At 40.0% G+C, this 25,000-nt stretch overlaps 2 protein-coding genes and 1 long non-coding RNA gene across 4 annotated transcripts in view; 2 read left to right on the forward strand and 1 right to left on the reverse strand.

Annotated features, from left to right (window-relative positions):
* The window catches only part of LOC138015243 (uncharacterized), a 45,588-nt gene extending 43,707 nt beyond the window's left edge, over window positions 1-1,881 (forward strand). The window contains exon 4 of the mRNA XM_068862212.1: window positions 1-1,881. This exon is cut by the window's left edge and continues 725 nt beyond it. The gene's annotated coding sequence lies outside the window, so the exon portion shown is untranslated.
* A 2,201-nt stretch (window positions 1,882-4,082) lies between these two features.
* On the reverse strand, window positions 4,083-12,315 carry LOC138015244 (uncharacterized). Its single transcript, XR_011125523.1, has 3 exons — window positions 12,243-12,315; window positions 7,763-7,946; window positions 4,083-5,565 (listed from the first exon to the last, which is right to left on the reverse strand). It is a non-coding gene; the product is annotated as an uncharacterized lncRNA (long non-coding RNA).
* Window positions 12,316-12,635: 320 nt separating this feature from the next.
* Window positions 12,636-23,851, forward strand: LOC138015240 (uncharacterized). Of its 2 annotated transcripts, none has more exons than XM_068862204.1 (6): window positions 12,636-12,919; window positions 13,866-13,951; window positions 15,667-18,940; window positions 19,452-19,643; window positions 20,214-20,622; window positions 22,156-23,851. In XM_068862204.1, exons 1-6 carry the CDS (start codon window positions 12,694-12,696, stop codon window positions 22,223-22,225), a joined length of 4,257 nt encoding a protein of 1,418 aa, XP_068718305.1. In that variant the 5' UTR covers window positions 12,636-12,693; the 3' UTR covers window positions 22,226-23,851. The 2 variants fall into 2 exon arrangements, with proteins under 2 accessions (XP_068718305.1, XP_068718306.1); XM_068862205.1 differs by having other exon boundaries at window positions 12,636-12,853.
* The last annotated feature ends 1,149 nt before the right edge of the window (window positions 23,852-25,000 follow it).

Below are 25,000 nucleotides of genomic sequence, written 5' to 3' on the forward strand. Positions count from 1 at the left end.
GCAAGAGAAAAGAGAATTTACATTTTGATAATTAGAATTAACAAGTTATTTTCCTTTTTCTCGTCGCGTTGTTTTCTAAAAGAACTAGAAAACATGTACTCCGTGTTTCTATCGAGTTATAGAAACACTCGTGTAAAAGTTTGGGAGAACTCGAAAAAGCTGTAACACTCGCCTGCGGCTCGTGTTCCCACATTATTTCTCGTTCTCCCAAACTTTCACTCGTGTTTCTATAACTCGATAGAAACACGGAGTACATGTTTTCTATTTCTTAAATAGTGTGTTAATAGTTTATTTCATTTTAATTTATTCATCTCATTTCTTATATATTTTTTCTTCCAAGATTGCCACTGTTATCTCATAGTTTTGAACTTCTAGTATAGTGTATTATCTTTTAGGAGCATCCAAAACAAGCCTCTGGCATTGACCTTTTTTAATGAATATTTTTCTCTTGATTTAAACGAATAAATAAATATTTGTCCTAAATAAACATGAAAGCGCAGACGTTTTGGACTTACCAGCTGGTGACCTTGACCTGTCAAAACGTTTACGGCAACGAGCGCACACTTGACAGGCTGTCGTGTTTACAGGAAGCATTCAGGGGTTTCACCTCCATTCAATATTCATCTAGATAAATAATTTGAGATGTCTCGTAAATTTTTGGCTGCCAAGGGTAAAAGGTTAGATCAGAAAGCCGGCAAAAAGACAATCGAACAAACGCCACCCGCTCGCTAACAGATGAAGAAGACAAACTCTCAGGAAGTGGCAAGTTAGGTGCTTCCAGTATACCAATGCCCTCCAGAGAACCATTTGATGGTTTTTGTCTTTCCACTTTCTTTAGCAAAACACTACAAGAAGCTCAAAATTTGTCACATTCGTGGATTCTTACAAACTGCTGAAATTCAAATATCCATGGGCAATTGACGATAACAGACTCGGTAACACATCTTCGTTGCATGGCTAATTTCTCCCGGTCTTGTTAAGAAAAAGCATGAAATATTTTAAAACACCATCGTAGAAACTTGTAAAGCATCTGTTTACTGGTTTTGATTGGAGTTAACGTCTTTAACAACAGTTTTAAATGAGAACAATTATTCTACGACCGCTCTTATCCATTTGGTTGGGTCATGGAATCACGGAGCATGAAATTAATGGCTTTCAGGTTGGGCTACCGCCTGCGTCAAAACATAAGGAAATCTATCGGCAGTTGGCAATACACGGTCAACTTCTTACTGCGGTCGCATACCTCACATACAGTATATTTATTTCATGCATGTATCCATAAAACGACGCAATAGTGAAGGTTGTGAACAAGCCTTGGGCTCGTCCCTTGTATTTTAGTATCACCCAACTAGTGGACTAATGCAAATCCTGCATTTTAATTGGCTACGCTTCTAGAGGACCGGCCCCAGTTGTTCAAAAGGTGGATAACGCTATCCATTGGATAGCGCAATTGATTTCGCTATTACTTATCCACTGGATAGTGATTTATCCGGTGGATAGCGCTATCCACCTTTTCAACAACTGGGGCCAGGACTTTAGTAATAGTCCTCGAGTAGCGAAAAGCGTGACTTATTCTTTCTTTTTATTTCCAAATAAATCTTTCTTCAACTTGCATTTCCTAGCTTTATTATTGCCTTTACTGTCCGACTAGTTGGGTGATACTAAAACAATTAAACCCTTCGACCTCAAGGGTCACGGGTCAATAGCACATTTAGCTTCGCCTCATGGGGTATTGACCCGTAGCCCTTGCGGGCTACGGGTCTAATTGTTAATTGAATTAAATACAGCGAGGTTCGCAAAAATATCCCACGATAATACACGGTAAATCTCCAATGAGATATATATTTTTGGGGGATATTTAGAAAAAAAAAAAAAAAAAACCGGATATTTAGAGAATAATCAAGATATTTAAAGAAAAAAAATCGGGAATTTCTGGAAACATATTTGGGCGATTTCACGTGATATTTGTGTCTTGGCCTGACGTGAGAGGAGTGGAGAAACGAGTCATTAATTCTTAGCACCTTTGAGAATTTAGCATTAAGCCCTGGCCAAACTATCGAACAAAGTTGGATTCAACGCTCCAACTTTGCTCGATCCAACATTGTTCGACCGTTTGGCCACCCACGTTGGATGATGTTCGTCCAACATTTTTTGCTCGATCAAGTGCTGGACAAGTGCTGGATGAAGTTTGCTTTTGATCAAACATTGCGAGCAACAAATCTGCTCGAAGCAACACTGTTGCATTGTTTTGTCGCTCTTCCAACAAAGTTTTCTCCTGAATTGAGTCACGTTCGCGCTACTAGCCAATCACAAATCGCTTTTTTTATTTTCAAGCCTAGGCTTCTAGCATTATTTGCAACAAAGATGATGGACAAGGATCAACAGCCAGAACCCTTGATCAGCGAGTATGAAGCAAGGCCATGTCTTTGGGGCACTTTTAGTCCCCTAATCACTATCGCTCTGTTTGGAGATTTCTGGTTCAAGAGCATTTAAAATTTTTGCAAATTCATCCAAGCTCATTCTGATCATCATCATCATCATCGTATTTTGCAGTGAACATATCCTTTTCTACACGTTCTCTTAACCATTTTTTGGAATTTCCTTCTTTGAATCCGTCATTTCCGTCCTCAAACAGCTCCAGAAGCAAGCGCTACGAGCGGTTTTCGTTTGAGCGTTAGCGTCATATTTATAAATTTAGCGTCAACTTGAACTTGAATCAGTTTTGTCGAGCAATGTCGGATAGCGTTTTGCCACTACCTCAACAGTTACATCCAAAAGTGTTGCATGTGGAATCCAACTTTGTTCGATAGTTTGGCCAGGGCTTTATAGTCGAGCTGCGTAGAGCGCGGTGACCAGTATCCACAAGAATAATTTCATTTGAGCATCGCTTACTCGCCACCTTCATATTGGTCTTTTTTGCCGCCTCTCTATTTTTTCTTTCCTTGTTGTGCGACATATTTAAAAAATACTTTGCTTGCTTTTTGGTCGTCTTCAAAAGTTTTTACTAAAACGCAGTGTCAAATGCAGTGTGCTGGCCATGCAACTTCCCGCCAAAAAGACGCGCGTGTCCAGCAGTGCAACATTTCGCGTCCTCGTTTACGTGAAAAGGGACGGTCGTACGATAACTTCATAACCAAAACAACAATTTCTCAGGAAAACCGTGGTTTTCAGCATGTTACTGTTAAAATTTGATGTTTCAGATTTAACAAATCTGTTATCATTTACTTCGAAATTACTTGTACGTGATGCTTTCTGGTACAATCCTTCTTAAAACAGAGTAAACCACTGTCACTTCTTTGTGATGTCAGTCTGTGAGCTGCATGGTAAAGATGTCAGACAATGGACCATTTTACAGTTCTGTGCTTATAGTTACCAGGCCTTTGCTTTTCTTATGTTAATAGAAATTCGTGAGCATTAAAACAACCCGGATGATTTATATAAGAAAAGGAATGAGGTTTGCATTAAAGCAAGGTCAACTCCAGCCTCCTTTTATTCAAAGGCCTGGTAACTGAGCACAGACCTGTGAAAATGGTCTGTTGACAAAGTGTTCCTTTATTATAGTTTTTTCTTTGAAAATTGATGAATACCAGTGCCATTTGGAATGTAGGAGCAATTAACCACTCATCAAAATGTCCACCCCTAAATACTGTTCAAAAAACGTAGAACACAAGTGGCAGGACTTCGTCTTAAGAAAAGTATTCTCTGTCTTTGAGTTGGTTCAATGAAAGCGAAAGCGCGTGTTATGATGTGTGATGTCATTAGACAACTTGCATGACGCGCGCGACTATTTATGATCCTATGTCCGGAGGTGAGTGAAAACGAGGTCCCATGATATATGAGTCAAATGGTCAATGAATCAATGAGTCATGATGAGTCAATGAGACTCACAGTCAATATAGCAATAATTTGTTGATTAAGCCTAAGCCCTCGTTTCAGTGATTAGCCCTAAGCACTCTCTGAAATTTTAGCTTTCATTTTATGGGTTAGGGTAACTGCACTGACACATTGACTCATTGACTCAAATACTTGATACTCAGTGAAAACACTTTTTTTTCCATTTCCCTGACCATTGTGTTGTGTACACTTGCGTTGAGTGTTCTTTAATATTTATTTTCGAACAAGCGTGTTCTATATTGAGTGAACGAGCTGAAAACTAAACCTGCGTACGTGTTCTTATCGGCCGCTGTTGTCAATTTCGGCCCTCGGCCCGCGAGTAGAGCAGTTTGTTTTTCGTTTTGAAACCATTGAGTTGTGAACAATTTAATTTAATTTTCAAAGGAAATTTGTCGGCAAAGTACACAATTAAACGATCAATGCAACTTATAATTCACGGCTGTATCCTGCAAAATAAAAATTCTACAAGTGAAACAACTTTCTTGTGCTAGAGAGTTTGATTCCCCATTACATATTTCACACTGAAAAGTCTGAAAACGCTTTGGCAATTTTGTAAATGGCACTGATTGTATTCAACTTAAATATTGCACATTCGTGTTAAAATTACGGTGGTTCAAAGATTACAGCAATACTTTCCATGTTATTGCAAAACACGTTGACATTTACATTGCTGTTCGAGATACAAAGTGTGCAATTTCTATTTTTATTGCATTATTGTTAACTAAATAAGTTGAGTTGCAGTACTTTGGCATATAAAAAATTACAACTACTTTTTGGTATTTTGGAACTCTGATACAAATCTGCAAACTATGTATTATATTGACTGTCTCGTTGGCACTTAGAGATAGCTACTACTGGTAATAATATATAACAACATAAATTATTTGCTTCACTGCTAACTTCTCCTACCCCATACCAGTAGTAAAAAAAAACATATGAATATATTATGGTCTGAATAAAATAGGCTGGTAGTTTTTGTTCTGGATATTCACATAGACCATATTTCATTAATATAGCGAATTTGCATCATTTCTTTAGTCATGAGAGAACCCAGCATGGCCATGTGAACTTTGGTGATTTAATGGGGGAGCAGGATGAGTTTGGGTATTATTTTTGCAGGCAAGGATGTGGTAAAACCTACAAGACCAAGCAAGGCAGAAACAGGTGACTAATTATGACCATGGTAGTAATGGCAGCCAGTTGTTTAAAATAATAAAATATAAATTAAATGAGTGAAATGACTTTTTGGGTGTTCTTTAAGTTGCCCAAAAATGTTGTTTAAAACTCAGCAATTTTTGAGAAAGTTAAAAAAAAACACCCAAACATTTTCTTCCGTGTTAACTTGTTTCTTAAATAATGAAGAGAGATGCGAACAATGACATCATAGAAGATTCCCCTATTTATGATTAAATATTGATGGTTGCCTATTTCAGACATGAACGTGACAAAACATGAAGCTTCTGAAATCCGTGAGCCTGATCCACCATATGATTTGCAAGGCAACACACTTGGAGAGAGTAAAGCCAAAGAAGACCACAAGTGGAACTACCATTGTGCAAGACTTAAGTACGGTTTTCTCATTGAACATCTGCAGGACCACACAGTGAAAGGGGGAGATGCAGGGAGATTCCTGGATTTTCTGAAGGTTGTACTTCTCCTTCTTCACCGTCACTATCGCGTAAAATATGCATATGTTGTGTTACTATTTCTGGCGAAGATTTATGAATTTTAACAAAGGACATAGCGCTGGAGGTTCTATTAAACAGGTTCTTCGGATGGAACATTTAAATAAACTGTTAAAGCTTGCGATAAAGCAGATAGGTCCAAACCTCAATGAAAAGAGTGTCTAAGGGATTTGCCAGTCTCTTTAAGCCATTCTCATCCGAATGTTGACAGAGCCTGCAATATGAACCTAGATCTGGTTACCATAGCTCCAAATGCCTTGATAAAATAGCATGACCATGACAAAAGATCTCTATAACGAAAACGTTTTTGAAGTTCAGGCAGGGATTGCTTATCCTTCTTTTAAGAAATTCAACTTGAACTTACCGCAGAAGTTCGACTAACGTGAGTTGTATCACTGGAGGTCTGTCTGAAGCATGGCAAACAATGTATTATAGAAATTAACTCTTAGTGCACTATTTCAATGGTCTCCGTATCACATGGACGGCGATAGGTGCATTTGTACTCTTTATTTAATACTGGGTAGCAATATGATGTCATTTTACAGTAATCTAATTTGCATGTTTCACCGGGTTTTGAAGCTTTTTGACCGGTTAACCCATTGACGGCCAGTATGCCTTAAAGCGCCACACAAAGGAGACTAATGTTGCGCAAGCGCCTTATGACCCTGAAAACCCTTGAAAATCAGTCACACTCATTCGAAACCCACGAAAATGCGAAATAGCGGTTGTAGTGCTGGCATCGTTATTATTCATCGCCTGTTTCCAAAAGGACGGCACACAATGAATGCAAATGCTGAGTTCGCACTGGTAATTAGCGCAAAGAAGACATGGTGATGCACCAAGGTGATCCATCACCAATCATAGTTAACGGTCAAGAACTAGAAAGTGTAGAGAACTTTGCGTATCTAGGCTCCACAATCAACAGAGGGTTGACCATTGAACAGGAGTTGCTGACTCGCACAGGAAGAGCAGCCTCCACTTTCAACAGTCTACATGAACGAGCCTGGCACAACAAATACCTGACTATTCGCACAAAGTGCCGCATCTACGAATGCTGCATCCTGAGCACTCTGCTTTACGGAGCCGAAACCTGGATGCCTTCCATCTCCGTTGCTTACGGCGCATATGCATGCATCATGGGGATAAACTGGTGGGATAGAATCACAAATGAAGAGGTATTATCGCGTGCTGTTAGCCGCTCACTGTTCCAGACTCTGAGTATTCGAAGGATGCGCTGGCTGGGGCATTTGCGTAGGATGCCCGACGGTCGCCTTCCCAAAGAGATTCTCTACAGTAAGTTGTGCACGGGATCGAGACCCAGAGGTCGCCCTATGCTGCGCTTCAAAGACGTGGCAAAACGTGGCTTGGTGGCCCTGGACATAGCCACTGAAAGATGTGAAGAACTTGCTGAGGACAGGACAGGCTGGAGGAATGCACTCCGAAAAGGAGGAGAAGCACTGGAGGCCCGATGGCTCGAAAAGCTGGCCATACAAAAACTAGCTCTGTAACACTAACACTGTACCATGTAAATCTCTCGAAGATTGTTTGCCATATATATATCGATGTCACACGTGTTACAAGTTCCAATCTGACCTCGCATTGCCATATCTTAAATCTAACTACCCAATACATAGCTTGTTAGGTGGGGTGATCACTATATCGATGTATCGATGGAGCCGTAGATTGATGGATCAGTAGATCAGTGGAATCGCTTGATCACTGGATCGGTAGATTGATGGATCGGTAGATCGCTGGATCAGTACATCGATTTGTCAGTAGATCGCTGGATCCCCGAACGGTACGGGTAGACCGCTGGATCAGTAGCTCGATAGATCAGTAGATCAATGATTGATCAATAAACCAATTTGCTAATCACATCCCTAAATAATCAACTATCTCTCTGGGAAACCTACCCAGCTTGGCAGAGATTTCCTTGTTTTCCTTCTCTAGCGAGAAGGAAAAGAACCCTCGACGAGGATCTCCTCGATGTCGTCCAGACCCTTGGACGAATAATTAACGTCACGACTCGCATGCGTGACAGAACATCGAGGAGATCAGTGCAGAAGCCCTGCAGGGGAAGACTAACGATACCTCTGCCAGCAAGAGTAAGTGAAGCCATTCGTGTGATTCGTTCGACACAAGGATTAAAACCCATCCGATTCCTGACATTTTCAGATACTCACATTTTCTTCTGTTGAACTGTTTGCTGTTAAACATCCTTAGCCTCCATTGCATTCTTGCAAGAATGAAGACCACAATACTTCACAGCTAAATTTGTTCGTTTCACCAAGGGATGCTGTAATGCTCGTGCTAGGCATTGATAAGTAGCATCAGATGCAAACGTTTCTTTCCATGTCCTTAGAACACCTGAAAAAAAAATCTATTTAATCACAATTTTATCCAAAAGTGACTTCATCATGGAAACTGGCAGATTAAAAATCCCTCTTCGAACAGAAAAAAAAGCAAACATGCATTAAATTGCGTTCCGTCATTCCACTCAACGAAAACCTCTTTCTTCCCGTTGTTGTTCTTAAATCCGATTATCGTGTAACCAAACTCTTAATTGACGTCACGCAACTTCGCTCAAGAGGCAAGCCTCAAAATTTTCCTTCATGATGTACCCTAAAACTATTCGTACTATCCAACAATAACACATTCGATCCATTTACGTGAAAACAAAAGATAGCAAAAAAAGGAGTAACTATTGAACCCTCTCTGTTATGAATTACTGTAACGTTACGACCGTAATACGATCGTCGAGATTACAATTTTAGTTTAGCGCTCTTGTTTTACATCTGAGGGCAAAACCTTATTACCTGAAATTTTCGCGACACTTAAATTTGTACTATGAATCACTTTTATTTCACGATCTTTAGTAAGACGCTATTTCAAGGTATTTAACTTATCCTTGAAGCAAATAGAACAACTTCATTTACAACTAGACCCTCCGTGAGGGTACACTGGGTTGCCTGTGGTACGTGCACCGTTCTAGAGTTTCGAAGCAAGCAACCGTGGACATCACTAAAATCAAATCTACGTTGTATCGGCTCTTGCTTAAAATATTTACCGTTCTAGACAATTTTTTTCAAGTTGGGGGGTCATTAAGAAGTCATACCAGACGAGGCCCTTTGGCTCACAGGTCCTCACACGTTCGTACGACGAAACAGATCTGTCCTTGCGTAATATGTAGCTCTAACAGTGCACGATATTGTTTTGGTACTGTCTATCATTGTAGTGCCATGGTAGAAGTCTTGGGTAAATAGTCTGAGAAGACATGTGGTTACTAGCAAAGTACTGAACCCAGAAAGATTGAAGAAAATAAATGGGAAGTGAGAAACAATGGCTTCTGGGCTGACATGTTGATAAACTTCTTTTCACCACAAGTTTAAGCGTGCCCTCTGAGCATCTGACAGCTTTGTAATACCGAAGTTCACTGAAGTTATGTCCTGTTTGGCGGGGTTAGTGTTTGGATGGGAGACCAAAATAATATGCCCCTCGTAAAACAGAAGCATCGGACCGAAAATACTATTAACGCTAACAAATGCGAACTCAGCAAGGTACAGATTTTGTTAGCTTGCTTTATGCAAAAACAAATATTGATGCAAAAGTAAATAAATATTGATACACAGTTTTTAGAAAGAGCAGAAGGAAGTTTCCAGGACGATCGCTCGAGAATAACATGTTTACGACATGAAAACAACATTTATTTTGAACCGTGAATATAGAATATAAAAAGTTACGATCAGCGACAAACATTTTGGGGGATTTTTGCAACGTTCAATTTTGTTATTGTACGTTTTGGCTGCACAAATAAATCGCAAAATCGAAAGTGACATCGCCGGAATTCAGCGGGCGCCGTGATGAAGTTACCGCGGCATGTTTACTCGCCAAACAGTGAGGTATCTGTGTCAAATGATGGCAAGATACCAGGTTTTTGTAAGTTTCTTTTTCTGTCAAGTGTTATAAAGTTTGACAATGAAATGAGCGAAGTCAAAACAAAGATCACAATCGCCCAAGTCTTGTTTTATGCAAAGTCAAAATTTACTCTCCAAGACGCGTACGACGTTATTTACCAAGCAGCTTACAATTAAATGGAGAATTCTTCAGTAGCTACAAGCTACAAGCCTCGTGTCTACATGTGTTATCTGCCAAAGCCGAAGGCTGAGGCAGATAACACAGACCTCGGTTTTGATAATTCATGATATCATGCTCAACCTGATCCAATAATTGTTTATTATTATACGATGCTGATGCTATCTCAAATTTGATTGGCTAAATGCACCCCGCTAATTCTAGATGGCGCTGTGTCCTCGCGTCACATCTACAGACACTCGCATTTATGCATGTAGGTATGACGCGTTTTTGCAGACAATGAAGTTTTGTTTACATCTCGATATCGGGAACATTTTTCATAAGACCGTACAACTTAACTTTAGAATTTTGTTCAAAAGTTTCAGTTCGATTCAGTTTTTCCTGAAACGTTTTCAGATGTTTTAGGCTTAAATCCTTTTTGTAAACCTTTTGAATTCCGCTTTACATGTAATTCACGGCTGTCATTAATAAAGATGTTTACACTGAAACGTGTCATTGCGTGGCTTACTTTGTTGTTGTTCTGTGAAATGTCTCAACGCTTCTACATTTATAATTGTATAATAAAACAATTATTGGATTCGGTTTTCGCATGATAGCGAAATTATCAAGGCGTCGGTTTGTGTTATCCGCCTCAGCCTTCGGCTTCGGCAGATAACACAAACCTCAGCCTTGATAATTCTCGCTATCATGTTCAACCTCATCCAATAATTGCTTATTATCATTCGATGTATTTTGTCCTTCCTTTTCATTGTCCGAGAGCCCACCACGTGACCTGCAAATAACTTTCTACGAATAAGTGTTTTGCTGCAAATAATATTCTGCTCATGCATAGTTGACATTACGCTCTTGTGAGAAAATGGCAGATCGGTTCCCCGAGCTGTCAGAGAATAATTCGACATCTTTAGTTGATCGAAAGAATAGTGAGAATACTAAGAAAGGAACAAAAGTTGCACACAACGTATTTCTAGAGTATCTCAAGGAAAGAAAGGTAGACGAAGAGTCACTCGTTTCATCGACGCAAAGGACAAGTTGGCGAATGCATATGTACTGAAGAGATTTTATGCTGAAGCCAGAAAAAAGAATGGAGAACGTTACACCAAGCTTCACTTGTCAGGATACGCGTTGAAAACTGTGAAATTCTTCAGCTCTGTTGATGCCTAGTGTTATTGAACGTTTGACTGTAAGTACAATTTTTCCTTCGAAAAACATTGATAATAAGTAAGCTCTATTTGTATTTTCTTTCACCGAAGAAAAAAGGTCATAAATTCGCTCCCAAGGCTTCGATCGCCTCGAAATTACACGTAGATCACGGACGATACGTCCGTTACCCATTCGTCTTCTTCTTTTGAGCCGCTTGTACACTGAGAAGGAATTAAAGGCCCCCAAACTCTGCAAACATTTGCTTCCAGAGCCATCGAATGAGGATTTCTTCATAACCCGAGTTACCCAAACCGTTGGAAGATCGCTTAGCGACCCGCGATAACACTCACGATTGGTCACGATTGTTCCCATATATTGAGCTTGGGCTACCTGTGGTGTAACAGCGCCTTTAAGATACCGTACAACCCTTACCTCCCTTCCCTCAAAGTTAATCTATGCATGCCAAGGGTTCGACAATTCTAGTAAGATGCGAGGCACTTGAGAGACACCAAAACAGCACCCTCGTTCCCAGGGTCTTTTCGGCTTTCAACATGGCGGTGGGTCAGGAGAAGACCCTGGCACACAGCAGATCTCGTGATCAAATTTTATGCAATGTTTTTCAAAATGGCGGAAGGAATAAGGTGAGAAAAATCTGGGTACGAATACAAACAAAACGGCGTCCCAAGTAGGAAATTTAAAGGCGTAGAATTTGATGTAAGAAAGCCAAAAATACGGATGGATGGATGCACGAGCAACGGGAATGCGGTAGATGACAGAGAAATATTGTTTTGCTTTTCATTTCTTGTTGTTTGAAATCAATACAACATTATTGTTCAAATAAACTATGTGTATGTATGTTGATCACTGGAGGAGGGACTTCTAGTCTTGAACTGTGGAATGTGACCTGTGTATTTTGGACCCAACTTCACTGCAGCTATTACACTATTACATCGGAACGTTTGTTTAAGAATTTATCCACTTCACTTCACCACTAGACTACCTCATCACAAACCGAGAGGGTGTAAGTTTTTTAAAATGTCAACAATATTTTTCTTTCAAATGCCGCTGTAAACGTGTATTAACACCCGCTAAGAAGGAAGCTTACGCTGTGAAAAATGTCGGTTACCAAACTTCAAGAGAAAGCTATATCCTTCAAAGTGGGTGCTCCGGGTTCAAGTCCTGTTCAGGGACTGCTTTTATTTTATTTCTTATTATCTGCTACCACAAGGATTGGGACAGAGTAATCTAAATGGAGGATCATATTTCATCTGGAGCAAACTGACAATGAAGGGCAATCCTTCATTTGAGAAAGAGATCGCGTTGGGTGTTTTCAACCGTAGCTTAAGACTGCTCAAAAAGTTATTGAATTGTATTAAAATGCAATATTTCCTTTGCGCTGTAATACATTATATTGTTTATATATTACGATACCTTTTGTCGCCCTCCCGTCAGTTTCAGCAACAGTTAGCTCCATTAGGAAAGGGTAACAGATATTGCTCCTGTGTTACGCTTAACCGGAAACAAAAAAAGGGTTCTAAGAATCGCAAGGGAAATTCCCGGAAATGATATTATGTAGGAATTAAATATGACTTGGAGGTTGTGAGGCATTACCACTTGTTCAAAAACACTTGCAACCGGCTCTACTGCCGGACGTTAAGGTTGAATTGTGTGATAAAAACTACCAAATAAGCCATTCACAGCCTGACAAGAAAAATATCTGACAAAGTGGATTATTTCAGTGTGAAACAAAAACTTGCCGTCCAAGCAATCACACAACCCTTACCTCCCCTCCCCCACGGGTGATCTATGTTAGTGCTTCGACGATGCCATAAATTTGCGACCAAAGCAGTTTACATCCGCTTCCTCTGTGTTGCTTGAGGAAATGGCGCACGGATTTTCTCGCAGCGGCTGTTCGCTGCTGCCAACGACCGAAGCGCACTTTCAAGGTTTAACTTCCAAAAGCGTTCTTGTTAAAAACCTGTCACCCGGATCAACGGACAATGAGGTGACTATACACTTTCAGAGAAAGGGAAATGGAGGAGGTGAGTTGGATTGTGTCAGAATGCTTGGCGAGGGAGTCGCGGTAGTTACATTTGAAAGAAGAGAAGGTAGGTACAAATCTTGAACTCTAAATGTGCTCTTGGTGAATCTAAAGGGGTGATCGAGTGTTCCGGATTTCATTCTTTCCAACTTGAGGCCAGAATTTGTGGGGCAGGTTGGAGGAAAATCTGTTAAAAGCGCGGATTATCGAGTTCTACATAGAAATATTTTGTTTTCGGTAACTTGTGAAATGATTAAAAGCATTTCATACTGAAAACGCGTTTCTTTGCTTTCATGATTGTCTTTTTAGGTTTCTGTTTTTACATATTAACTTTATTAGTTTGACCAAGATATCTCTTGACAATACTGACAGAATAGTCCCTACCGACAACTCTCTTATATTTCAACAACCAAGATTAAATTTCATTCAAGTTTGCATTTTAAGTAGCAACATTTAGTCTCCCCCTTTCGACGTCATTGGAAACCGAAAGTATTCGGGACACTTGTTGATTCCGAGAATCTTGCGGGGAAGCACCGGGAATGATGTCATGTATAAACCACGTGGCGGATGTGAGTCATAATAAGAAATTTCGCTACTGAAACGGCTGAAAAGGCTTCGTCAAATAATCAAAGCTTCATTGCATTACACATTGCAATGAAAATTTTGCTGATTAAGTAAGGAAATAAAAATAACTAACATTTTGGATGTTTGCGAGATTGAGGATGATGGCTCTTTATAGCAGTCGTCCCGTACGAGTTGTGATTAGTACTAGTGATTAAAAACCGAAAGGAATATTCCCCATGCAAAAGCATCCATTTTGCCGCAAACGTTTCCGGTAGACAAATAACAGCATCTGCCATACTTTTTCAAAGCTCGGTTAAGTATTTGATTTTCAAGGTGAAAATATTCGGCTTGATGGTCTACTCACACTTCCGGTTGAACATTGATGGTGATTGACTTCCGGGGAGGTTTGTTTTCATCGCAGTCGATTTCTCTTGTGGCTTTTTTGACAGTTGCCCAGTCTGTTATGAAAAGAAGACACGAAATAGACGGCTGTTTATTAGCCCTAGAGTCCTTTCACGAGACTGCTGCTCATCAGGTAATTTGTAATTATCAGGTAATCGTATTATTTGTATTGCAATTTGGTGTAAATAAGCATTTGTAATTTCTTCAGAATAACAAAAGGGAGCTTAAGCACGTGCGTTTTTGAGACGGGACGGCAACCGGAAGTGAGTTGTTTTTTCTTTTATTTGTCTTCAAACAACTACATTTACGTTGCTAAGTTTTTCTCCATTAGAAATGATCAGTATAAAAATCTGGGAGATACCACTGTCCTTGCGAGCGAAATGTTCTCTTCCGGTTGCTGGCCACGTCTCAAAAACGCGCGTGCTCAAGCTCCCTAAAATTGCGCGAGCCCGTAGGGCGAGTGCAATGTGTAGTCTGAAAAATTGAAAAGTGCTCATATCGAAATCATGTGATTACTTAACAACATCACAACAACAACACTTTTATTTTACACTATTACTTAATTACAATTCAGAAAAAAAAGTCGTACAAACTAAATGTAAGAATATATAATATTAGAAGGTGACATTTGTAAAAGTTAGTTTATGGAGGCTAAAAAAGCCACAAGGTTATCTCGCTTTACTTGATAACATAGAACAAAAAAAAGGAAGACAGAAAATTAAAACCGGTGAAAGTTTGACACTGCGTGCTTTAGTTGAAACAGATTACCACAGTTGTCAAGCTTTTACTATCGTTCAAAATTCATCTAACTGTATACTTCAGCTGGAAACGTGCTCTTATAATTCGCACCCTGTTACAAATTTGCCGCAACTATTTTACATGAGAACTGCATTCTTTTTTAGCCAGTCTGAAATTAGTACTTTTTTTTTCGAGGGGAAATCTTTGGGAGTCGTTTACATTTTTTGCCTCATATTGGCACAACCGAGCAATCGTTTTCTAATCTGTCAACCGTGAATGAAGTACTGAAATTTGAACTTTGCATAATGAGCTATCTCTGAAAAGTTGATTGCTAATGCTTTGAAAGAATGTGTGGGATACCAGTTCTTGTTGGCTAAAAACTGGCTTGTTATCAATTCTAAAACGCTTATAGTAAAATTAAAGATTCAACTAAGTTAGCACGTTTTTTTACCTTTTGAAGTCAATTTGTAAATAAGCGTGCAGAGCTATTGTGTTTGCTATTTAACCCTATTGTTTTGTGGCGCTCTCGTAGAAGTCGTCGTCGTTCTTGCTTAAGGTCCCTAATTAGCATGATGTATTCTATTGGCAAACTCGTATGATAATGAAACAAAATGAAAATGATGACGTCAGCAAAGCAAATACGGAAACACCTTGTAGCGATTTTTGAAATGGGGCGTGCATGCCATTTCCTTTCAATCCTGGGAATAAGCGATTATTCACATTATCCAATGACATTGATGGACAGTCCTCACGAACCTCATCCGATTCGTGTGATGTGATTGCGTTTTAACCCCTTTTCACGATATCAGGTGTCTGTTGGTCCAGTTGTATTCCACAAACTTCTTGACTCCGAGCAGCTGCACAGCTAGACGGCTTAACCAGCTCACTAATATTATTCCTTGGCTTCTCAGGTCTACATTCATCGGAATCTCTTGCTTTTTATTTTTTGGTATTCGAGTTTTCCCTCCTTTTCAAACGGTGGCAGGCTTACAAGAGAGTATTACCGAACTAGACTTTAAAAATAAAAGTAACAGGAAGAATGTACGAAAGTGGTACAGAAAAAGTTAATGTTCCAGTATGTACTCATTTCGGGTTGTTATTTATTTCAAGGTGTTCAGAACAGTCTCTGGTCGCCTTGATCCTGATACTCATGGATTGAGCTTTCCGGCATTGAAAAACATCGTTGATGAAGTTCTAAGGAAAAAAGACATTAGGTGCAAAGAGATATCGGATGGCTTTGTTCTTTCGGGGACCTTGGAGCAAATGAAGAAAGTCAACATAAAATTAAAGAACAAGCTAAATGAAAAGAGAGTGTTAACGAAGCCCCCCCAGGCAGAGTTTGGACAAGCAAGGGTGTCCACAGACCCCATGACAACTCCTGGCCCTTTATCAAAGGATGGTCTTGCAACGGGAATTAGCTCTAAACCAGATCGCTTAAAGAGCAAGGAACCTTTAACGCTGATTTCATCGAACGGTTGGGTACAGAAACATCAAACAAGTGAAACAGGCAACGATGAAATTTCTTCTTTGGCCACTCAGATGGGGTCGAAAAACGGATACAAAATCATCAAAAGCAACAACTCCATGAACACGACTGGCAATAAGGCAAATTTATCAGGATCTGAAGTAAAGACCAATTTCACGTATGGTCCCACGCAGCTATCAACGTCCGAACAGGTTGACCCGCTATCGGGAAGTACTATGTCAAAGGGAGAAAATGTCCCGATAGGTTCGAGTGACGGATGCAAAATAATCGGAACCAACAGCTCCAAAGACAAGACAGACATTAAAGCGGATTTATCAGGATCTGAAACAAAGCACAGTTTCAGTAATGGTCCCACACAGCTATCAAGAGCCAAAGAGATCGACCCGCTATCGGGAAGTACTATGTCGAAGGGAGAAAACTTCCCCATGGGTTCGAGTGACGGATGCAAAACCATCGGAACCAATAGCTCCAAAGACAAGACAGACATTAAAGCGGATTTATCAGGATCGGAAACAAAGCCCAGTTTCAGTAATGGTCCCACACAGCTATCAAGAGCCAAAGAGATCGACCCGCTATCGGGTAGTACTATGTCAAATGGAGAAAACGTCCGGATGGGTTCGAGTGACGGATGCAAAACCATCGGAACCAATAGCTCCAAAGACAAGACAGACATTAAACCGGACTTATCAGGATCTGAAAGAAAGCCCAGTTTCAGGAATGGTCCCATGCAGCTATCAAGAGCTAAGCAAATTGACCCGCTATTCAATACGGAATCTTTAAAATCCAAACCCGTTTGCAGGGGCCCTGAGAAGAGGAAGTGTAACGAAGTGAACCACGAGCATCGAAAATCAGCTTTAAAAAAGTGTAAATCATCAACTGATAACGGTGACTTCCAATCCCCGGCAAAATTGCTCGACGATAACATGAACGAACTCAAAACCAGCAGCTGTAAGCCATCATTAAAGAAAGAAATTTCCCAAAGCCATGCATTCGAAGAAGAAGAAGAAGAAGAAGAAGAAGAAGAAGAAGAAGAAGAAGAAGAAGAAGAAGAAGAAGAAGAAGAAGAAGAAGAAGAAGCAGAAGGACAAGAAGAAGAAGAAGAAGAAGAAGAAGAAGAAGAAGAAGAAGAAGAAGAAGAAGAAGAGGAAAAAAAACGCGAAGTGAAGAGCGAAGTTAAAGATTCAGAGAATGTAGGAAGGGAACAGAGAAATGATGTTGACGAAGAAAATTCTCGAGAGTTTGTTACCTCAACTGGTCTTATGGTCAAGTTGTTCAAGGGGGACATATGCAGCCAATATGTGCATGTCATCCTTTGTCCAGCCAACGCAACACTATCTTATAGTGAGGGATTATCGAAAATAATACTTGATAAAGGGGGTCAAGCAATCAAGAAGGAATGCCTTGACAAAACTCAGAATCAAGTGAAATTACAAGATGGGCACACATTTATCACGTCGTCTGGTATGTTGCCCTGTCAAGTTGTCTTTCATGCCGTCTTGCCTTATTGGAATCCCAGCGATAAACAGGAAGAAAAGAAAGTCAAGCTCTGTATCCATAAATGCTTAAAGGATGGACTTACATTGTCCTCTGGGTACAGAATGAAATCAATTGCTATCCCTCCCTTGGGACAAAATTGGAATAACATCCCAGTTGAAGTTTCGGTAGAGGTAGTAACTCGCGTTCTTGCAACGTTCAGTAGAAATATTGGTCCATTACATAGTGGCATTAGAGATGTCCATATAGTTTGCGAAGATGAAAAGTCTCTCGATGAATTTGCTACAAGTTTTTTGTCGTTTTCTTTCGACGAGGAAACTCCCTTTTTCAAGATTGTCCACCGGCAGAAGCAAGATGAAAGAACAATGAAACTTGGAAACGAAAGTGAAAGATATAATTCCAATCCCTCACTGTTACAAGAAACCTCTGAGGAAAAAACTCGGAAGACAATATCAAGGTCTAAAAGTTCTACCGACGAGATAATTACAGTGGAAGAACTACAAGTTGTAAATTCCGTTGCATTTGACAAAGGAAAAAAAGATGGGAAGGAAGAGGATTCACTGGGTCGCAACGAACAGGAAGAGCAGAATACTCGAGAGAGTTTCAAGACGAAGGTCTGTGAAAAGACGATTTCTATTGTTTCATGTGACTCAGTTCAACACAGCGAAGTTTCTATGATGAAAGCCATCGAAATCCTGGATGTAACAAGTACAGGTCAACTTGCAGAGGATACGATAGACTACAATGTCGTCGAAAATAAGTTACTTTCAGATGAAAACACGAACAGATCTGTGATCCTGAATAAAAACCAGGAAAGAAGAATGGCAGCAAATTTCCAACGTGGTGATGACAAAAAAACGACTGGGACCACCAAACAGCACACTGCACATGGCTTTCAGCTGCCTAAAATCAAGGAATTTTTATTTCCAAAGGGAGATACCAGATTTCGCACCAGAAATAGCCGGGGCATCTTAAGCAATGGTACGCATCGGTCTGGTCCACGCGATCAACATGAATTGGCTTCTTCTTTTAGTGCTGCTAGTGAATTCATTACCTCGCCTACTATTGAAGGTCTCTTAAATGCAGACCTTTGTCTCGGCTTTCAAGGTTTGGAACTTTCGCATGAAAAAGAATGTGACTTGGACCGGGATGCAAGCATGGTGAGTAGCGAGAGTTTGGAAGGAATGGACATTGGACTGTTGTCTTTCGACGATACTGATGAAGCACATGGGAATCTCGTGCCCTTTGTAAGAGAAACAGAAAAAAGTAAAGAATGTAATTCTTGGAGCAAGGAGAAGCGCGGCTCGTTCAAAAAAACTCCTGGTAAAGAGGAAGAGATAGAAGATTTATTGGAATCAAGGGAAAAAGAAAGGGAAAACAAAGACGAGAGCAGATGCGCATCAGGTGAAACCTACCTCCAGAAAAGCAGCTCAATTGGTAGCTTTAAAGAAATCATTAAGAAATAACTGTAACTTGTATATTGAACAAAAAGAGTTTTAAGACGTTTTCCTCTTTTCGAACTTGAAAGTAATGCACCCTCCCCTGTCCTACCAAACACAATTTTGTTCAGGAACAGGCGAAAAATTATAACCCACCCAAGTCTTGACACTGTGTTTAGGGGGAGGAGGAGCCGTAACGATACGATTTATTTCATGAAAAAAAAGTTAACGACAAAGAAGTTAAAAATGTATCTATAATTTCGTACAAGATTATAAACTCTTCAAACTTGCCTGAACGTTTCGAGATTGGTCTTGAATACAGTTTTCGTGAAGATTTTTGGCAAGATTTCTTAGCAAATACGGCTGCATAGCTTTTTATAATTTGCCATTTCAAACCCTCGGCAAGACATAAAAAAGACATAAAGAATGGCAATGTTTAATAACTTTTTCCACACAATTTTGCATTCTGTTTACAGCGCCAAAGGAAGAAATTTCCATTTTGTGTGATTTGTGTCAGAACTTGGTGGATCATCCAGACCTCACCCATCCAAATGTTTGTAAAAGTCATAAATTTTGCGACGATTGCTTGCTAAATGCCTTCACTTTCAGTTCGTCCTGTCATGCTTGTATGGATACGACTGGATTGATAACGGTACCGAAAGAAGAAGGTGAGAAAAACTTTATCGGCTTCTTTTTTGCAGTCAAATCAGATTAAATTTGTTACGTAATATACTAGAAATAGATCTTCGATTCAAATAAAACTGAGGAGAAAATGTTATTTGCAAGGCTAAGAATACATTAAGTAAAAAAAAAAAAAAAACAGCATGGAGAAAACTGGAGTTCAACTCTTAAAAGGGAAACCCTAAAAAGGAACTAGTGGTTTTGATGAGGTGCAGCGTGACAATGAAACCGACCGGGTTCAGTCACTTACCATTAGTTGTTTACCAATAGTACTGGAACAATACAGGATACGTTAACGTTAGGACTTCCTTCCCAACAACCGTCTCGTTAAAGGGCCGCAAACAAAGAATTCTTACAGTGGCAATAGTCAAAGGGCAAAGGTCGAGGGGCAACTTTGTCGAGGAAGGCGGTCGCCTTTGCGGTCTCGTAAAGCATAATCTGTGCTCTGTATAATATATTGTACGAAATGACTGAGGTCAGTGCTACGCTTTGCCTCATGATGGCGGCAGCCCTGCTTTGGACTGGTTCACTGGGTAATTCATATATCTTTATACCAGAAACGAGCCCAACGTCGATGTCTCAACAGCTGCAGAACCAGAACCAAGTAACTAGTAGGACAGATCTCTCGGTTCCGGTAAAAGCTAACCAGCCCCCTGGGGAAATGATGTGGAAAAGGTATAGCGAAAGTCTCCCAGGATTTGAGGGATCTGGCACGATTGCCGTGTCGTTTTGTTTCTACGCTGGGATTCAGAGTTCGGAACATCCAAAACCTGGGGTTACATACAGGGGGATAACGTGTACGTCGTACATACCTGACACAAAAGAAGGAAAAGACATCTTCAAGTTGTTGCGAAAGGCCTTTGATGCCCGCTTGGTTTTCACTATTTTGAGTTCTGATTCCAGCGGAATCGGTTCTGTTGCATTGAATGGTATCGAGCTAAAGACAGCCTTTGAAAGGAATTCAAGGTAATTTGAAAAGAGTGTACACAATTTTTGTATATCAATTGCTTTTGGGAAAGGGATGCAAAAAGAGGAAGGGAAAGGAACTTTATTTAAGTGTCTAGTCGTTTTAGCGCTGGAGCACGAATTGGGGACACTGAAAACTGAAATTAACAATCAACGTAAACCAAGTCAAATGTTGGTTTTTGACGAGAGGGGAAAACCGGAGTACCCGGACAAAAACCTCTCAGTACAGAGAAGAGAGCCAACAAACTAAACCCACATATGACGCCGAGGGTGTAATCGAACCCGGACCACACAGGTGGGAGGGGAGTGCCCTCACCACTGCGCCATCCCTGCATCAATGCTTTTAAAAGTTGCTTATTTTTAGAGAATAACTACTGCTATAACAACGCTTACAATAAAAGTAGGTGCTGATGATTGGTGACTGTCATAACAGGTGAAACAAGTATAATGCTTTTGATCCTGGCCTTAAGTGCCCCTTACCTAAAATAATTAATTTTCTTTACTGGTTAATCTATTCGCTCATACAAAAGGAATTTTTCCGATTTCGTTTTAAATATACCTCAAAATTAGCAACACTAGCAGTTGTTTGATCCATAACTGAGTAAGTCGTATACCTGAGTAAAAGAGTTGCTGAAAAGATCTTTGAAAGCTGTAATACGAAGCAGTTTGTTACTTCATCTCCGTGATGCAATCTCCATGCCTCTATCTTATTCGGTCGTGGGTAATTCTACTGGAAAATTTGTCAATTTTATGCAACTTGTGTGGCCTGTTAAAAGCAAAATATAAAAAAAAAATCGAAGTAAAGTATATGCTTATAGTGAGGAAATTTGACTTCTTCAAAGCAACGACAAGAAAATAGACTCCTTTACATTCAATTTGATATTAAAAAATGTAAGTTAGGAATCGGTTATTTTATTGTATTTTGTCAAGGGTAATTAAAACTCTCCCGCCTCCCGAAGAAAATAATTATGGTTCTTGCTTTCAAACCGCATCTTGTTAGCAATTTATGATATAATTTCGTCGTCTAGTTTTCAAATGACTCACAGCTTTGCTTGACGTGACCTTTAAAGCCTCGGTTAGTCCTCGAGTGCTGGCTGGATTACTAAGATTGCATGTGCTAATGTATTTCGATTCGATAGTCATTTTAATGTTCCTTTGCAATCAGAAGTTACTATGCGCCATAATAATTGAGTATACAACTATTAGAATAGGTACATTACTCTTACAGTGCGACGCGTCTTACCGTGGCCACCTAAGAAAGTTTTTTACAAATTGTCCCCCAATCAGGGTTTGTGAATTTGATTGACAGTCACCCCTCGAGCTCCTTGCAAAGTTTGCACGGTTGTAAGTTGAACACCGTTGCATAGGTTGAGCTGACGTATTCACACGTAGTTGACAAATGTGAAAGTTTGTTGGGTGGCCACGGTAAGGTGAGTTGCACTGCAATGAGTCAACAATTCTTGTTCTCTTAAACAGAGGAAATATTTGCTAAATAACTTTTTCAACTCCGACATTTTTCTTCTATCTCCACAGAGATGGCTACCCAGATCCAGACTACTTGTCCAGATTGAGGCAACAGCTCTGTGCAAAAGGGATTCACTAAAAATCGCTTAATTTAGTTCTTAGCTTGTGTTGATTCTACTTATTTACACGCAATCGATGCTGATAACCAGGACCTACACTTATCACTGCTGAGGCCCTCTCAGAAAGACTGTCTTTCATTTGCTGGTGACTTAGGAATAGTTTGGTGGTTGTACGCAAACTAACTGTACATGTATTGGTGAGCTAAGCCTATTTACTCTCTTCTATGCCAATTCTGAGCAGGATGAAGATATGTTACAAAGCCAAATTCTTAATATTTCAGGTACAAATATTCTTGACGAATTGGCCATCAGTTCAGTATGATACATATCTTTACTATTACATAGCAGATGCTGATTTGATAGCAGTGTGAAAATTCATTTATTGACTTACTCGGGAACTCGTCTTACCTTTCAGAAATTTGACATGAACAGTAACAGACAACGATACCCAACGGCCAGAGTTAAACTGGCAAAAATAGAGAACAATCATTTGACACTTTGATATCCAGCTCATCGCCGGTTTCTTTCAGACTAGTTCCCGATGGGAAGAAACGATGCCATCGACTACCCAGAGCTGGTCAATAGCACTAGCACAATTTCCGCAATCTGCTTGTCGTAAGCATCTTCTACGATCACGTGGTCTAAATATGAAGTCCATCGATTGAGCAGATAAAAATACTGATTATAATTTTTGCAAGCCTGAGGGTGGTTATAAGATTTCGTCTTGTACATCTAAGTAGTACCACAGAACTATACAAAGGTCGCGAACTTACAATGGAAGTCCATTTTACTTAGCGGTAGAAAAATGACAGTCTTTTGATAGAACCTGACACAATTGGAAATTATCGGAAAACGTATTTTTCCTTTACCATGTAGCTTAAATGCTTGAAATCCCCTGTTCAATTAATTAAAGTAGGCCGGAAGTAGTAGTAGTATGGAAATATGGAAGAAAAGTGCCTGATTTGATAAACAATTACTGGCCTTTCTGGTTCTGTGAGTGCAGGATTAATGGGATAGCGATCATTAGGTCAGTATTGATGACAAAGAGAAATCTAATCTTGATTTAGGTGTTTTTCAAGAAATCCCTCTTTTTTGTTACTTGTACAAGTCGCTGCAACTATTCGCCTTTGTTTCGGGGAAAATGTTCGTGAAAACTGTCGCTTTAACAAAATTCTTTCCACTGATCCCAGTAGGAAATAAGTGAGCGAACCGTCATGTGACATCTAGCTTCCACAACACATAAATTGACTAATGAGAGAGCGTTATTTATCTTCCCATGATTCATAAGTAACCAGCTCCCTAATCTGTCACATTCATTACTAGTTCACATTCTCCCTCATCCGAAGTCACTCCTTCTGCACCGAACTAGGATCTTGTTGCAGTGACTTGTCTTGAAGGCAGTACGACTGGTCCCCGTGCCGTGTCGGAGCCACTTGCCGCTAAGTGCGTCTCGACCTTTATAGATAACGAATAGCGCGGAGGCGAGAAGGATATTGCTTCAGTTATGGATCGACAGTGATGACATCACAATTCTACTGGTTAGTGGCTGTTGCGTAGCAATATGTATGTATGGAATACCTGCAATCGAGTATATTGTGACCCTCCCTTCCGCCCACAAAATAAAACAAACAAAATTATAATAATAATGCCAGGTTGATAATTTAATTAGAGGTAGGTGAAAAGGTAGGCTGAGCAATAAGAGGTGATTAGCTTAAACAGCCACGATGGTAACGGAACTAAATGCGCACTAAATCTCGATATTTAACTAGGAGTCCATGACTAGGGGCGTATAGACCTACTATTGGAGTAATCACAGGGTACCCAATCTTAGTGTGTGAGTTTCAAGATATGAAAATGTTCGCCGGGTGAATGATACATCTTCACCTAAACGGTTGAAACCCATGCAAGGAATAATCATATTTTTGAAAACTAAAGCCTTCGTACCTACCTTCACTCCACTGTCCACATGTCCCTTTCTGGCGGGTTTACGTACAACATCAACATGTGGACAGTAGAGTGAAGGTAGGAAGGCCTTAATTTTTCAAGAATATTGTTATTCCTTGGATTTCGACCGTTTAGATGGAGAAAACGTAAGTCACACACTACGATTGCGCTGCCCATTTATACACCTGGGTGGAGAGGGGCACCGCGAGAGTAAAGTGTCTTGCCCAAGAACACAACACAATGTCCCCGGCCAGGACCCGAACCCGGACCACTCGATCTGGAATCGAGCGCACTAACCATGAGGCCACCGCGTAATTAAATGCACGTCCAAATTTGATATCCAACACGAAGTGTCCCTTTAGGTCCAAGCCTTTGTTACCTATTTCTAACAATAAGGTTAAGGTGAAAGTTACAATTATTTCTTGGTCAGGGTAAATGCAACAGTTTATCGTCACTTGAGGAGCAGCATTTGGAGAACACTTTGTAACGTTAATTGTCTGTATTCCGAGACACAAGTGATGTTGAAGAGCAAGGGGACACTTAGTGACGCTTATTGAATCCGCGTGCATCTAATTACGCAACCTCGTTCCCAGGGTCTCCATTGTCGTTGTCCTCATCCCGAAAGAGACCTGGGAACGAGGTTGCTAATTATGTCCATTTCTGGAATATGATGATAATGCCAAACATCACGGAATGCCAATACCGCTTGCGTGACCTTATTTAATCATCTGTGAGAACAAGGAATGAACAAGGTTGTGTTAATGAAAGATACCATGATCACTCGTTCTTCAAACGTTGACGTTTTCAGGTAATTAAGTTTCAAAATTTGAATTCTCTAGAGTATTTACAGT

The sequence above is a fragment of the Montipora capricornis genome, chromosome 9 (assembly GCF_036669925.1).
Source record: "Montipora capricornis isolate CH-2021 chromosome 9, ASM3666992v2, whole genome shotgun sequence".
Lineage (NCBI taxonomy): Eukaryota > Metazoa > Cnidaria > Anthozoa > Scleractinia > Acroporidae > Montipora > Montipora capricornis.

What these genes read in the sequence shown, in the direction of transcription:
- LOC138015240 (XM_068862204.1), top strand. Translation starts at nt 12,694, where the DNA reads ATGGCGCACGGATTTTCTCGCAGCGGCTGTTCGCTGCTGCCAACGACC. An exon ending in TACATTTGAAAGAAGAGAAG is followed by an intron (nt 12,920 to 13,865) that starts GTAGGTACAAAT and finishes CTTTTTTGACAG; the next exon opens with TTGCCCAGTCTGTTATGAAA. An exon ending in CGAGAGCAGATGCGCATCAG is followed by an intron (nt 18,941 to 19,451) that starts GTGAAACCTACC and finishes TTCTGTTTACAG; the next exon opens with CGCCAAAGGAAGAAATTTCC.